At 34.8% G+C, this 17,142-nt stretch overlaps 1 protein-coding gene across 1 annotated transcript in view; it reads left to right on the forward strand.

Annotated features, from left to right (window-relative positions):
• The window catches only part of Nrx-1 (Neurexin 1), a 284,025-nt gene that overhangs the window by 223,224 nt on the left and 43,659 nt on the right, over window positions 1-17,142 (forward strand). The window contains exons 8-9 of the mRNA XM_068763299.1: window positions 13,989-14,138; window positions 14,899-15,059. Coding sequence (XP_068619400.1) covers window positions 13,989-14,138; window positions 14,899-15,059 — 311 coding nt within the window. The remainder of the gene's footprint in view (window positions 1-13,988; window positions 14,139-14,898; window positions 15,060-17,142) is intronic.

A 17,142-nucleotide genomic window follows, 5' to 3' on the forward strand; every position in this document is an offset into this window, starting at 1 on the left:
CAAGTACGGTGCCGGCATCGCGCGAAGTAACATACTAACATGTTGACGGTGAAGCTTCAGTCTTCGACAGATTATCACAATTTTGACTGTAATACGCCCAATGCTGAACAAAGATCCTTCATAGATTTCCAATAACATCAATAGGAAGCGGCCCGTATACAACGGACAATCTTATCAGACTAATCTAATAATGTTATTTTATTTAGATAGAGAGCTGTGGATTAAATTACTTTTTATTCGGCACCTCCGGAATCGAAATCATTCTGTATATAAAGGTGTAAAAGATTTAAAGTTTTTTCTCATTAAATTTCTTATCCATCATTCATTAGATCACACTATTTACTAACATAAATCGTGCGCCACTTCATCTGCATAGAATTTACCAAAAATAAAAAAAATAGTTTATTTTGTTTTTATTTTAATTATGTGAGCCGGGCATGTGTTTCAGAAATTTACAAAAATTCTTATGTCACCCAAAACTTTTCGTTTCAAATACAATTAGCATGAACTGTCACGTCTAAACATGAATTTTACCTGAATGACAGTGGCGCCATCTGTCAAAAATTAGTCATACTAACTAAGAAACCTTTGTGGGCGCTGGCACAACAACTTTGTTGAAGATCATCACATGATCAAATGCATAGTTTACGTTTGTATAAAGGACATACAGATAAGCATTCATTCTTATATATATTGGTTTAGGTGATACAAAGAATTCCAAAAGAGCCAATATCAGTTAAATTATTTAATAATAATTAGGAAGAACAAAAATATAATTAAGAACTTGAGTATAATAAAGCAAGTTCATCGATTAGCTATAAACCTTTAATTAATAAACTTCATCCGAAGCGTCCAAACTTAAGCCTTTACTTAGCTGATTAAGTTAGGAAACAAGCTATCTACCACACAGCTGCCGTCCTGCCAACCTTCTCCTCGATAAACTTGAGCTTGTTCTAAGAAATATTTCTTGTTAACTTCATCTCCACTCGGGCGAAGTTATAGCTTAAATCGTTCAATAGCAAAAAACATTTTGACATTTTTTTTCTCTTACTTCTCCTGTCACTGCACGGGCACTATTTTCATAATTTTTTTTTCGTCATATTATTTGCGTCCTCATCTTTTTCTCTTTCAATGTCAACTATTCATTTATCTTTTATTCTTTAAAATTTTTTCATTCATCCATCCATCCATGTAATTTATACTTTCATATAATTCACATAATATCTACATTTGTTATAGATTTACGTTTTTATCTTGACTAGTCTTTACACTTTTTTGCCTGTTTGTTCCTATTCATCTCTCCTATAATCCTTCTGCAGTATTCTAGAAAGGTCCGTGTGATGACGAATGGGGTTAACGGTGTGATACTTAGAACCATATTTATAATATTGTTTATGATAATATTTGAAAAGACAAACAAGAATACACGATAACCTATAGAAATTATTTTTCCCTACTCTCGTAGTAACTATGCAATTTTATTACGCACCCTAATGTAACATATATAGTTTTCATATCAAATTCAAGTATTCTCATCTTTTGATTGCTTGTTTGTCACTTTTAAGAGTATACATATACCTATTAAAACTCTATAACAACTGTGTATATATGTACGGAGTGGTAGAAAAAAAACATTATTTCTTTTTATGATAAACCTCTTTCGACGAGTAATATGTCAACATGGCTTTTAATAAAAAGCACGTCATTGTCAAATAAAAAGCTGACCTTTCGCATTTTGAACTGCTCTACCAAAATATGACGTATTTTCATTTGCGGCCAGTGTGAATATATTTTTTTTACATTTTTTTTACAAAGCATACGGATGAATTACCGACCTTGCCCTAGCGCGTTTTAAAACCGTATTTCGAAGCAAAACAGCTGACGGAGTGACGGCCATTTTGGCTCATTTATACGCGGAGCTCAATTTAAATATTATTCAGAGAGGTAACCTCAAAAAAAAAAAAACAAAATAAAATGGATTTTACATAATAATTTTCAATTAAAATTACATATACCGTATACGGTGAAGTATGTTGTTAGCATGTTTCTCGTTACCTATGGGTAATTGGTTCGTGTTTTTATATTATGTTTAAAAATATAACTCGAAATTACTTTGTTACTATAATCACGTACATTTCTCTCTCTCTTTCTGTCTCTCCCTCTCTCTCTCTATATATATGCAAAATAAAGCCTTTTTCGGGCTTAAAAAGTGCAATAATGTTTACTTAATACTGCTCTTACACTATATTTTAACAAAATTCAATTTGTTACCACATATTTGGTGTTTTGTTATTTTTTGTAAGTCCGTTTGCCAGTTGTCACAGGCCTCCTTTAACCAACTCCATTCTGTCTGGTCACTCTGCTCCATGATACTCTTGATTTTTCAATGTGAGAACATTTAGAGCTTCGACATATATTTTTGTTTTTCTGTAGGATCAGGTAGCTTAGGGGAGAATGTATATACATATAAATATATATATATATATATATATATATATATATATATATATATATATATATATATATATATATATAATAAAGTATGTTAAAAATTTGAGAGATACAATTGAAAGTGGTTTAAATTTTTTGTTTTTCAAAATAATCTTATATATAGTCTATTGTTACCATTGTGAGAAGCAATGATGCTATTCCGCCCTGAGGGTTATGGAACGGAGACACCTTTTCTTCCACATTTTATAACCGTATTTTAAGAACTTTTTTCTATATTTTTGATATTAGACGAAAGTCGCTTAGAACCAACTATTCAACATCTGCTTCGGCCAAGTGCTTTGATGCCTTTTTTTATTTTCTCCCATGGGGAAATCCTCCGCTGCGGGAGCAACGAATTGATTAGGCTGCACTCCAACCGGGTAAAACCTCCACACTCTTTTTTTACACCTTTTGTTAACACTACTAAAATGTCTTCGCATACTACCGTCATTTTAAGGGCAGAGGCCTAATGACTTGACTCCTCAGGATATAGTTCTTCACCCATTGTCATTAATACGCGAGAATTAGCTCACCCACCACTGCAGAGCTAGATCATATGTGTAGCGGATCACCTGGAATCTGTCGCCAAGTGATCTAAAACCTAGTCTAAATTAAAAAAAAACGTACTACTATAATTTTCAAGTATTATATCATTAAACGGTTTTATTTAGTTTGACCCGTACGGAATTTATTAGATCAAAATTATAAATTGAAATTTAAGCACCTTCCCGTTGTCAGATTGATCTGAAATTTGGTACACACCTTTAATTTAGATGACAATACAATATAATAAAATCAATAACATTATAAATCTAAGATGGCCGCCGATACAAAATGGCGGATTACATATTTTTCCTTAACCCCTTCAATATGGGTATTAAATGAAAGGGTTACTAGTAAAACACGATGATTATGTCAAAATTTAAAATTCAAGATGGACGCCATTCCAATATGGCGGACTAGGAACATATTTTTCCACAACCATCACAATATGGATATCAAAAAACCGTTTAACTTGAAAGTTTTTTAAATGTATTTATTTAAACGTAATTGTGAAAATGTCATTAATTTTTTGAAAATAAATCAGAGAATAATGTTTTGTACTCGAATAGAATAATAAAAAATGTTTAAACTTTAAAACACTTCTTAATATTAGTTTTAATTTGTTCAGTAATAAAGGCTTTCAGGGTCACTTAGGTATAAAGAGAAATATTTCAACAAAGAAATTCTTACAACTATAAATCTGACTTTTAAAATAATTTATTAACAGACCTGAATTCAACGCTTTCTTTTCTGACTTTTAAGGCTTCATCGAGCTTTCGTCGAAAAGTCCGTTTATATTTTATCATAGACTAGCTTTGCTCGCGGATACGTTTGCGCGGAATTTGACAAGAAATATGTTTTTTTTCGTTTAAAAAATTTTCTAAATTAAATTTACTTTAAGTAACTCCTTGTAGGTAGCTGATGTAACTTACTTGTCAGTAAAAATACAGTTCAGATTTTTAAAAAAATAGACAAAACAAATAAACAGAAAACCGAAAAAAAAAACAATAATTTTGATATATGAATCGTATATCGTACGAGAGGCCCCCAAAAGCGAGGGCCATAAAAAAAAGATGTATCACTAATATATCAATTATATTTGTTGATTGGTATTATAATTTAATAATTTAATAGAGTAAGTATTGAATTTCTGGTCGGCTCTCAACAGATCAATGTTCGGAGCCGGTGTTAGCTTACTACTTGTTAAAATAATCGACGATTCTAAAGCGTAAAAGCCTACTTGAATAAAGATATTTTTAACATCAGCTAGGATAAATTATCGAGCGAAAGCGGCCGCAGCGCGGCTCGACCGATGCGTGGTTAGACACAGTGTCTCGGAGGTGCCGTAAAGCAGACTTATCGCTCCGATTGTAATTACGATTGTTTTCAGTTCATTACGGCTTCAATTAAAGCGACAGATTTGCGATCAGTTCATTATCTTAACGACAACGACTTAAATTTTGTTTGAGGTCTTAATACTCACTTACTTACTTACTTACTCCGCTGGCTCAGTAACCCAAAGTGGGTCTTCACTTTCCTCTATCTTGCCATCGTCTGCCATTGGTTGACATTCAATTCGCGCAAGTCTGCCTCAACGCGATCGATCCAGCGATACCTGGGTCTACCCACTGGTCTTCGACTCCTTGGTTTTTCCAGGTACGCTACCTTCACGCTCCGATCCGATCCCATTCGCTCCAAGTGACCAAGCCAGCGGATTCGTTGTGCTTTATATTCGCCGATGATATACTTAAATAAAAAATTAGCAGAAAGAGATCAAATATATATATATAACTGAGTTTGATAAAGACGTCCACACACACAGTCCGACGTACAGTATATATATGTTAGAATACATACTATAATTAGTGTTAATTATCGGAAGTTTAAAGTTGTATTCCTGATGACAACGACGTTAAAACTAAATGTCAGTTTCATCTATATCTTTTTTAAAAAAAACATAAAGCACTTATATAAAAGAAAATCAAATAACCATATTCAAACTTCAATCGCAAGTAGGAAGGTACTCGTTGAAAGGAAACATGTTTGAAAGGTCAATGTAAATAATTTGTGTGAAAGCGAACGACGGGAAATAGAAACGACGTTCAGTACCGGAACCTTATATCCCTTATTGCGCGGACGGCTCTCAACTGTGGGCTCGATCGCGGGTATTGACAACTTTGAACTGTATGTCCACATAGGTTATATACGAAGTAGTAATATATCTATATATTGGACAGATACTATGTTAATGCAATGTCATTACTCTCAGAATATATATAAATATATACGGCCGTACCATGTGGACTAAATTTGATCGGACATGCTTTTATATTTCAGCAAGACAATCTTAGGCATTCGTCCAAACTGTGCCAAAACTTTTTAAAGGAAGAAAACAGATGAAATGGTTTTAATAATCACCTGATATCTCCAATAGAACTTGTCTGGTTTAAACTCGATAGGAGATTGAAAAATTGCTCTCTTACTAGCTCAGAACATTAATGACAATTATTAGAAAGTGAATAGAAGAAGTTAGAGGGAGATTATTTTAAGAAGTTAATTAAGTAAGAAAAGGACCAATATATAGCCACTTCCGCATATGCAGTAGTAGTTGTGCAACAAAGTGCACCGCCCGTCGGCCCGCTGATAAATGCGTATGCGGCAAACAATGCGAATTACACAACTACCACCGTTAAATCACTCAACACGTGTTTCACCCCTCCACGGGGCATCTTCAGGAGTAATGTTACACCGATTAGTGCCAAACACAGAGTCGTCTGTATATTGGTCCTTTTCTTACTTAGGATGGACTTCCGCAAAATAACGCCTGATTTCATTAAAAAAAATTAATATAATGCCTAAAATTTGTGTTGAAATCATTGAAGTAAAAGGTGATCACTTTGATGAAGTTATAATTTGATTATGTTTTCCATTATTTGTTGATTTTCTCTTTGTTCTAAGTTACTTTTGTTAAATTTTTAATTTGATATTAATATAAATAATTGAAGATCGTTAAATTTTGTTTTATTTTACCTTGCTGCTTCCAAACGGACGGTAGTGTATATATTTATTTATTTATATATTTTTATATTTACATGCATATTTAAATTGATATTGTATATTCATTCATACTATCAGAAACACTTAGGAATATAATATGTTAAATGAATATTTTTTTTATTCCAATGCGACAACCAAATAACTTCTGCAATAATAAATTTAGGTGCATACAGTTAAAAATATTTTTTTTATGTGTTCCAGAATTTTGAAAACGCTATCTCTTATTACATTATCAATGCGCCGTTTATTATTTTTGAAACCAATGTTTGGTACACCATTCACCCGTTTAAAGATTTTACACCTATAACCAATCATCCTGTACATAACTCTTATACTGATCGGGATAATATATCTAGCAATATATTCGTCTTGTCTCCGCAAACATCATCAGAGCTGCGTATCTTCAGCCTCTCGTCTGAATAGACTCGAGCGTCGGTACAGTCAACCGTGTCAAGTATCCACTCTGCGTTATGTACTCGACTGTACTCTATCAATAAAGGGAACTAATAGCACTGCAGGTTTTTATTCTATGGACGAAACTTATGTGAATTTTTTTGTATTAACACGTTCACTGCGGGCCCAATTTTGAAGAACTTTCAGCTGGTGCGTGCGTAGTAGTGCGGTTGAGGCCTTTTCTGCCTCATGTTCATCAATATTTTTTTACAATATTGAGTCAATGCTTCGCAGACATAAAGAAAGCTATATTTGTCTTTGTCATACCTCATACGGTTGAATGTAAACAGCCGCCGCACTAGAGAGAAAACACGAGTTTTACGCGCCGCACCAGTGCAAAGTCTACCATGAGGCTGAATCGGCCCCAAGCCGCAGTGAACGTGTTAAGTAAGGAAATGAACAAAAATTATTAGCTTTGAAATTATTAAATAGTCTAAAGAAATTGTTTCGTTGATGTTATTGTTGATATCCCCAAGGCTTTTACAGCTTCGTGTGACTTGAATTCACGGAGGTGAAAGGTTGGTGAACTATAGCAAAAAGTAAGACATAACTTACGTGCATTTTTGTATTAAGTAAGGAACTGTACAAAAATTATTAGCTTTGAAATTATTAAATAGTCTAAAGAAATTGTTTCGTTGATGTTATTGTTGATATCCCCAAGGCTTTTACAGCTTCGTGTGACTTGAATTCACGGAGGTGAAAGGTTGGTGAACTATAGCAAAAAGTAAGACATAACTTACGTGCATTTTTGTATTAAGTAAGGAACTGTACAAAAATTATTAGCTTTGAAATTATTAAATAGTCTAAAGAAATTGTTTCGTTGATGTTATTGTTGATATCCCCAAGGCTTTTACAGCTTCGTGTGACTTAAATTCACAGAGCTGAAAGGTTGGTGAAATATAGCAAAAACTAAAGCAATCGTGTTTCGGAACTTAGATTTGACATTCCCATGAAGGATGAGGCAGCTAAGACAAGCCTCACCTGATCTTGTCAGTGTTGATGTTGGTGCAGTGCGTGTGGATTGAGTATTTTTTTACTCCTTCTATTTGGAGTCTCTCGCACTTCTATCTTCGGGAAGGACAGAGTCATTTTTGTGTTATAAAATTTTTTTCACAGCTTTTTTATATTCATTGTCTACAGCCGTTCTTCACATCTATCGTTCCATTCTTTCTTTCCACGATCCATTCTATCTTTCTCTTTCGTTCTAATTGTCGTTCATAGATCACCTTCTCATTTCTCTTTTCTACAATTTGGTTAACATTATTTGTGGAATGAAGATTAGAAGGTAGCGTAGACCACTCGGCAATCTAAAGGATACTGATCTTACCTCGGATCGCTCGTGTTGTTCCTAACGACATGAGTAAGAAAAGGACCAATATTTAGCCACTTCCGCACATGCAGTGGTAATCGTGCAATAAAGTGCACCAACACAGAGTTATTTCTTTAATAGATACTCTAATTAGAGACTCTGTGTTTGGCACTAATCGGTGTAACATAACTTCTGAAGATGCTCCGTGGAGGGGTGAAACACGTGTTGAGTGATTTAGCGGTGGTAGTTGTGTAATTCGCATTGTTTGCCGAATGCGCATTTATCAGCGGGCTGGCGGGCGGTGGACTTTATTGCACGACTACGACTGCATGTGCGGAAGTGGCTAAATATTGGTCCTTTTCTTATTTAGGATGGACTTCCGCAAGGTGACGCCTGATTCCATTAAATATCATAACGACATGGTCAGGTGACCGACGCCGTTTGCGTATCGGACGATGGAAGGTGTTGTGCTTTGATTTAGTACATCGCGGGTGTTTCGTGTGGCGAGCGGACCTCAGTAGAGTGGCTATTTCTGTGGATGTATTTGCGCTTTCAGAGTTTTTGTGTTCTTTGTTCTTCCGTATAGTAATATTTAGTATATGTATACATAGTGTATATATACATACACAAGCCTGAAGCGGCGTGGATATGCCCTCCACTAGGTAGACCGTTGATATAGCTAAGGACAGGAACAGTCATAGTGCTTCCATTGGCTGAAAAGAAAAATATACATAGTGTTGTGTTTTTACACAACAAAAAATTACTTTCATAACATATTAAATATTATATGATATATCCTTTAATGTTTCCATACTATGATTGTCTGAAAGAAATATCTTCGTCTAATGTCATAAAACCGCCGTTTCAAAATATTTTTAACGTGTAAAATGAAGATTATTAAATAAACAAATAAATACTTTTTCGATTGTAATTGTATTTTATTATTAAACTAGCTATGCCTTGTGAATCCGTTTGTGTGGAATGTAACAAAAAAATTGTTTAGTATTTTTTTTCGTATCTATTTATTTGGTTCTCTTTGTTTTAAAATTACAGATTATATTTATTTCTAGCATTTTCTTTGCAACTGTACGAGTTATAAAAAAATGTATACTATGTAATCGTAACAAGTTTTTTGACAAAATATGTACCAATATATGCCCACGTTTATAAACAACTAGCACAAGTAAATTTTTACCAAAGAACTTTTGTTATATATACACACACACACACACATATATATATATATATATATATATATATATATATATATATATATATATATATATATTGATATTTATTGGTATCGCGTAAGAGTATTTTGATGTAGTAGTAAGTAAAAACTCATATAACTTTACAAACTTTCCATAAAAAGTTTTTTCAGATTGAAGCGTATTTTTTTTTCATATCGCTAAATTGATAACGGAAACTTTATATGTGTAATAGAGGTAAACTAATGCAAGTAGAAGCTTTTAAGTTAAATATAAAAGTTCAAATAAGCTCTATATAACTCTGAATCCTTAGTTTAAGGTTTAAGTTGAACGTTGCCATTAGGGAAGCTTAATTAGATTCTAGCTTTTGTCGAATTGGGTTCATTTAGCATTTTTATAATGGCGTATTGTATTGTATCTGTGAAGGTTTTGCTGTTACCTCGAAGGCTTTTACAGGTTCATCGGTAATGAGTTCACGAAACGGAACGGTCCGTGAATTATACTTAACTAAAACATTCGGGTTTCCGAGCCTGCATTAGACACACAGGTGGAGGGGTGAAGAATATAATGACTACACAAGTGGCAACTGTCAATAGTAGTATATGAATAATAATCTGAATATATTCCACGTGGAAATATTAAGTTTATTCGAGTAATAAAAGTGAACATACTCACTTGCCGGTAACAACTGTACAGAATAATGAAAACGCAGCTTAACTATTATAACAACCTTGTTAAAACTGCTGCCGAGGAAGCTCTACGTCCCATTGTCCGTGACGGATGAGATTCCCCCCCACACATCCTCCCATAACACCCCCCTGCCCATTCCACCACCCGGTGCTATAAAGACACCCAAATCGTCGCATTACAGTGCGAAAACAAGAGGAAATAGGGCACTTTGTGCTATTAACCTGGTAACTTTTATCGCGTTCCGTAAACCGGGATATGCAGTTAACGCTGAAGATAAAAACCCGGACAAATTTTTCCACGCGCCGCTGACACTAAAGCTCTATTTGAAATACACATATGACTTGTTTTTATTAAGACTTACATTCGGGTACTACATCTGTGGGTCACCTGATAGTAAGATAAAATTCATTTATTCAACAAAGGAACATTTAACAGAACTTTGATTAATCGTCAACTTATCTTTTTAATTTACTTTATTTTTGACTCTACTCTGCAAGGTGTTACATTTGCGGAGAAGAAGCAGGAATAAACACTCCACAACAAAACATTATAGCATTCAACAGCTTAACAAGACAGATTTATACATAAACTATGTTTGTAAAAAACAAGGATTATTTTCATTTAAATGTTTCTTTATAGTACAGTAAGCCCTTGCTTTAAATTACTTTTTAATATGCTTGTTGAATTTTAGTCCAATAACGGTTTGAGGAATTTTTTTTAAAAAAATTGATTTCTTTTTTTACAAACGAATAAGAGACATTGGTATTAAAAGTTTTTTTTGGTGTCTTAAAAATACACTGGACGTCACCTATTTTTTGAAATTTATTTTGATTATTATAAGAGTGCAAAATATTATTATAAATATATTGTGAGGACACTGCAACAAGAATGTTTTCTTTGAATCGTTTTGTAAGGAAGATTCGCGGCTCTTAGCCGTAAATTGGCCCTCTTTTGTAAAACAAACATAGATATGGTGACAAGAGAAGGTTTCAGAATTGGCTGGTTTAAAAGTATTACAATTATCATTATCATGTCAGGTGATAGGCACCGATTGTAAGGTATAGGCCTCCACAAAAGATTGCCACGCCGCGATCTTGACTATATATATATATTTAAAATACTATATAAAATTCACGTATAACGGTGAACTTAATGCCGAAGGCTTTCTCTACCCGTTAACCTCTAGGAAGTCCAGAGATAAATTAAAAACTATTATTATATGTATATATATTTATTTATTTTTTATTTATTTAATATTCTTTTTTGTGCACGTTAAGATACATTTAATAAGTTTTACAATACTCGTAATATACAAAAAGTACAATGGGCGGTCTTATTACACAAGGCAATCTGTTACAGACAACCATAGTATGGAAAAGGTAAAAGTAAAAATAAATAAATAAAATATATATCTACACACACACACATATGTATATATATACATACATACATACATACATATATATATTTATATATATATATAGTCGCAGCAGAGCAGTAAATTGCACGAATGAACTGTAAAATCGCTGTATAGGCAATAAAACAGTATTATTTGGATTAGTCTAATCCGGTTTGGGCCGGTCAGGGAGCCGGATCGTGCCGGCTCGAACCGGAACGGTTTCAGCAATCTGCATACTAATGCCTCAGAGGTATCATAAACGAGAGTAATTGGTTACTGTTATACGCTTCGATTGTTATTTGAATGACTCCCTCATTGGCGAAATAGATTAGTCACAGATTAAATTTATTGATATTTATTTGATTCGATCGTAATTTTCAATTAAAAATGTTATAAGTAGAGATAAGATTTTATTGCTTTAGTATAGTATAAACAGCACAATTGGTTATTATATTCAACTTAAAAGCTTCTACTTGAATTTGTTTACCTCTATTACACACATAAAGTTTCCGTTATCAATTTGGCGATATAAAAAAAAATTACGTTTCAATCTGAGAAAACTTTTTATGGAAAGTTTATAAAGTTATATAAGTTTTTCCTTTTACTGCTGCACATTACTCCTACGCGATATCAATATATATATATATATATATATATATATATATATATATATGTATATATATATATATGTATATATATATACACACACATATAAAAGCTTTAATTGCGTCCAACAGTAATATACCGTTGTTAATGTGTGGAATTATATGTTGTAGGTACTCACCCAAGAAGTAATTATTGTCGCGGACTCTTTATACAACTATATTGGAAAATAGAAACTGTTGAATTTTTTGCCAGCTTTTCTCAGCAGAATTGCATTCCGAGCCAACGGTAGCTTCCTGTAGGGACAACAAAGCTGTCGTTTTATAGTGATTTTCTATTCTGAAGTGCTTGTAATAGCCTATTTGGATAAATAATATTAAAAAAAAACGGTTCTATTTCACACACATCCTTGTTGAATGCTCGACTAAGATTTCTTAATACGTAGGGATTTTGAAATTTTTCATGGTTTTTTTGTCTCAATGAGATAAAAAATAACTATCTCATAGATTCAGGCATTACTTTGCGGAAGTCAATACTAAGTAAGAAAAGGACTAATATATAGCTACTTCCGCTATGTAGCAGTGGTCGTGTACCGATTAGTGCTGATTAGTTACTCGGTGTTTGGCACTAATCGGTGTAACATTACTACTGAGGATGCCCCGTGGATGGGTGAATCACGTGTCGAGTGATTTAACGGTGGTAGTTGTGTAATTCGCATTGTTTGCGGCATGCGCATTTATAAGCGGACTGGCGGGCGGTGCACTTTATTGCACGACTACTGCTACATAGCGGAAGTAGCTATATATTAGTCTATTTCTTAAAAAAATAACTGTTAAAGCTTATTGTGGTTCATACTTAAATAAGTAGTAACTTGAAGTCTTATTCTTAAGTACTGTTAACAATAAAAAAAAATAATACTATACAAGGTCTTCCATCATTCAAATTAATCATATTCAATCGATGCTACATGATTGCCTGGAAGAAACCTATTCACTCTTGACTTGAAGACGCCGGAAGATTGTTCCGCCCCTTGTCTATTTGCGCGATAAAAGTATTTGTAAAACGCTTAGTGCGAGTGGTAAAAATTTCAACCTCCTTACGCCTAGTTGTCTGATATTTACACTCAGTTAAGAAATCTTTTAAAATTGTTGTTTTATGAAATCCCGAAAAGTCAAAACTTTTTTATGAATATCACTGTTTTTTATGATTATACTAGCTGATCCCGCAAACGTTGTTTTGCAAAAAAAATTAAAGTTAACAAATGTAAGATAAGGGTTGATCGTAGAGGGGTGAAAATTTAGGTTTGTATGTATTTTTGTATGCTGTATCAATAAAATAAAAACCAAAAAAATTGTCTAAAAAATTAAAAATAAAATTTTGGGGTGGACCACCCTTATCACTTAGGGGTATGGAAAATAAATAGTAGCCGATTCTCATACATACTGAATACGCATGTAAAATTTGGTAAAAATCGGTCAAGCCGTTTCGGAGGAGTTCAAGTTCGAACACCGTGACACGAGAATTTTATATATTAGATATAAAGGTAATATCGTAATTTTTATTTGCGATAACTTTCATACAAAAAGTTTTTAAAGAGTCCCTCTCTCGTAAACTTTACGGGCTGCAGTGACAATCATTAAAAAAAACTTTTAATAACTTGTGTAACTTTTAATCTAACTTATATCGAATCAAGAATTTTGCAGCGAAGAAATGATTTCAACTTTATTTCAACTAAATGTACTTTAGAATTTTACTTTTGAAATTAAAGTAATAAACATAAGTACTTTATAGCAGAATAGTTGCAGTTTTGTAGGTATGATGTGTGATTACCTGTTAACGATTTGATTTAATCTACTGTATCAAAAGGACCAATATTTAGCCACTTCCGCACATGCATAGACGGAGACAGAGGACATATATATAGACTATATATATAGTCATTCCTATGACGTCCTGCATACCTGTAGCAAAGACACGCGGGTATTGGAAAAAAAACATGTGCGGAAGTGGCTAAATATTGGTCCTTTTGATACTTAGGATGGACTTTCGCGAGGTAACGCCCGATTCCATTAAATATTCAATCCACTGTGTATTAAAATATGTTGTAATTTTTACTAATGAGATTTTTAAAAACATACCCACTTTAATTTCAGGTAACAGTTTAGATTATTTATGATAAAATTGATAATATACAGGGTGATTATTCAAGTCATTAAGATTTTTTGTGTTGTTACAGATAAAGCACCTTCTGAGGCAACCTTCCGTGGTGCAGAATTCTTGTCGTACGATCTCACGCAGACCGGCGGCGAACCCATCGTCAGCACCCAAGACGCCATTTCACTTTACTTTAAGACGCGACAACCTAACGGATTGCTTTTCTACACGGGTGAATTAAAACTATTCTAGACTTCAATACTTTAATCACCAGGTCCAGAGTTGGTCATTTTCCTGCATAGATTTGAAACAGAACCGGCTGAAAAAAGATATTTATCGATAGAAGATAGTATCGACCGATTGAACCGAAGAATGTCCACCGCTGGGCATAAGTTTCCGAGAACCATAACAAAGTCTGTCCAGTTTGTGGGACGTCCTATACCGCTGCCAGTCCGTGATCTCCAGTCTAAAGTCAGAAAAGGACCAATATTTAGCCACTTCCGCACATGCAGTGGCAGTCGTGCAACAAAGAGCACCACCCGCCAAAGTCAGAGTCGAACAGAGTCTCCCTTTGACTCTGTGTTTGGCACTAATCGGTGTAACATAACTCCCGAAGATGCCTCGTGGAGGGGTGAAACACGTGTTGAGTGATTTGACGGTGGCAGTTGTGTAGTTTGCATTGTTTGCCGTATGCGCATTTGTCAGCGGCCTGGCGGGCGGTGCACTTTGTTGCACGACTACTACTGCATGTGCGGAAGTGGCTAAATATTGGTCCTTTTCTTACTTAGGATGGACTTCCGCAAGGTAACGCCTGATTCCATTTAAATTCTCCAATCTAAAATCCAAAGACCCTAGCGGCTATCTCTTCTGCGCGCTATGTGGCCTGCCTACTGTCACATCAATTTATCTATCCGCTTGATAAAGCGTTAAACTTATTCTTAATTCTGTGTATAATTAGTGTTCAAATAAATGGAGAATTAATTATCCAACAGGCCATGAAGCAGACTATCTCAACCTGGCGGTTCGAGATGGAGGACTGTCTCTGACCATGGGTCTAGGAAATGGAAAGCAGGAGATGCACATCAAACCGGCGAAGACCAGATTCGATGATCACCAGTGGCACAAGTTGACTGTTAGAAGAAGGATACAGGAGGTAAGAATAACGTTTAATGAGGATCTATTATCTTTCTTTTCTCATTGATAAGGGTTATGTTGTATTGAACGGTGGTTAGATGAAGGCCATTGGAGCCGACCATACTGTGTGCAGCGACGACTTAGTCAAGGAGGGAAGTCGTTTGATGCTGTATAAGACCAGTCATGGTGGCGTTCTTTGGGGAAGCCCTATGTCTTGTAGTGGGAGTCTAGCGGCTGACCTGATGATGATGATGATGACCGTCCACTTAGACCTACGAAATAGTCAAGGATGTGACAAGTCACAGGATGCGGAAAGCGCGTGTCCGGTCATAGTAGAGTTGTTTAGGGTAGTCCTATATCGAGAAGTGAGCGTCTGTCGGCTGAAATGATGATGATGAAGTCTGTCCACCTAGACTGACGATATAGTCAAGGTTATGGGAATTCGTTGGATGCTGGCGGCATAAGACCTGTCATGGTGGCGTTCTTTGGGGAATCCCTATGTCTTGTAGTGAAAATCTATCGGCTGACATGAAGATGATGATGAAGTCTGTCCATCTAGACCTACGAAATAGTCAAGGTCGAGGAAGGTCACTGGATGCGGAAAGCGCGTGTCCGGTCATAGTGGCGTTCTTTAGGGTAGACCTATATCGAGCAGTGAGCGTCTGTCGGCTGACATGATGATTATGATGATCTTGAAGATTTTCCACCGAGACCGACTTTGTTGTCAAGATCGTGGAAGTAAGGAAAGGACCAATGTTTAGCCACTTCCGCACATGCAGTGGTAGTCGTGCAACAGAGTGCACCGCCCGCCAGCCCGCTGATAAATGCGTATGCGGCAAGCAATGCGAATCACACAACCGCCACCGCCAAATTACTCAACGTGTTTCACCCCTCCACGGGGCATCTTCAGGAGTTATGTTACACCGATTAGTGTCAAACACAGAGTCACGTGACTCTGTATACGCATTTATAAGCGAGCTAGCGGGCGGTGCACTTTATTGCACGACTACGACTGCATGTGCGGAAGTAGCTATATATTGGTCCTTTTCTTACGTAGCAGGAATCGTCATATATCTTTATGAATAATAATAAGACCTGGTCCCACTGCTAGGTAGTTCCGCTATTCCTGGCGATAGTGGTAGCCATAGTATTGATTCTACCGGTTCTATTGAAAATCTACAGGGGATGCCCAGCTGTGGACTTTCTGCGGTTGAAATGATGAAAGGTAGTGACCTATTCCACGATACATTTTAATTAGTATGAAAGCTTTTACAACTATTTTCAATCATCGTGTAAGATATGATCGCCATAAAAAAATTTCCGTTGAAATTCGACTCGACAAAAACTTCTAGTTGTACAATACGCAATGACAGATAGTAAACAATAATAAATTTTAATATTTGGTGATTGAATTTTGAAAATGATTTACTTAAGTTCATCTTTATTTTATTTATTATATATCTATTATACATCATTCTGTATAAGTATTGTAATAGTAAAATACAAATATTTGAGTTGATTATTGAAGATCAGCGCAGTACGCAGCTGGGTAAGGGTTCCTACCAAATGTTGGTTTTCTAATAATATCTCGTCTGTGTTAATTTTAAACCAGATAAAAATGATCTTTCTTTTTTAAACGGTTTTATTTAGTTCAACCCGTACGGAAATTATTTGGGTCAAAATTAGATATTGAAATTTAAGCACCTTCCCGTTGTCAGATTGATCTGAAATTTGTTACACACATTTAATATAGATGACAATATAATATAATAAAATTAATAACATTATAAATCTAAGATGGCCGCCGATACAAAATGGCGGAATACATATTTTTCCTTAACCTCCTCAATATGGGTATCAAATGAAAGGGCTACACTAGTAAAACACGATGATTATGTCAAAATTTAAAATTCAAGATGGACGCCGTTCCAATATGGCGGACTAGGTACATATTTTTCCACAACCATCACAATATGGGTATCAAATAAAACCGTTTAAAAAATCGTTTAACTTAAAAGTTTTTTTACGGATTTTTATTTTCTCTCGCCTTAGAATTTAGATTGAAACAGCCTTAGTTACCGGTTAAATTAATTGTGAGATAT

This window comes from Battus philenor, unplaced genomic scaffold (assembly GCF_028537555.1).
Source record: "Battus philenor isolate CCGP_79_NKW_IND1 unplaced genomic scaffold, ilBatPhil1.0.hap1 SCAF_17, whole genome shotgun sequence".
Classification (NCBI taxonomy): domain Eukaryota; kingdom Metazoa; phylum Arthropoda; class Insecta; order Lepidoptera; family Papilionidae; genus Battus; species Battus philenor.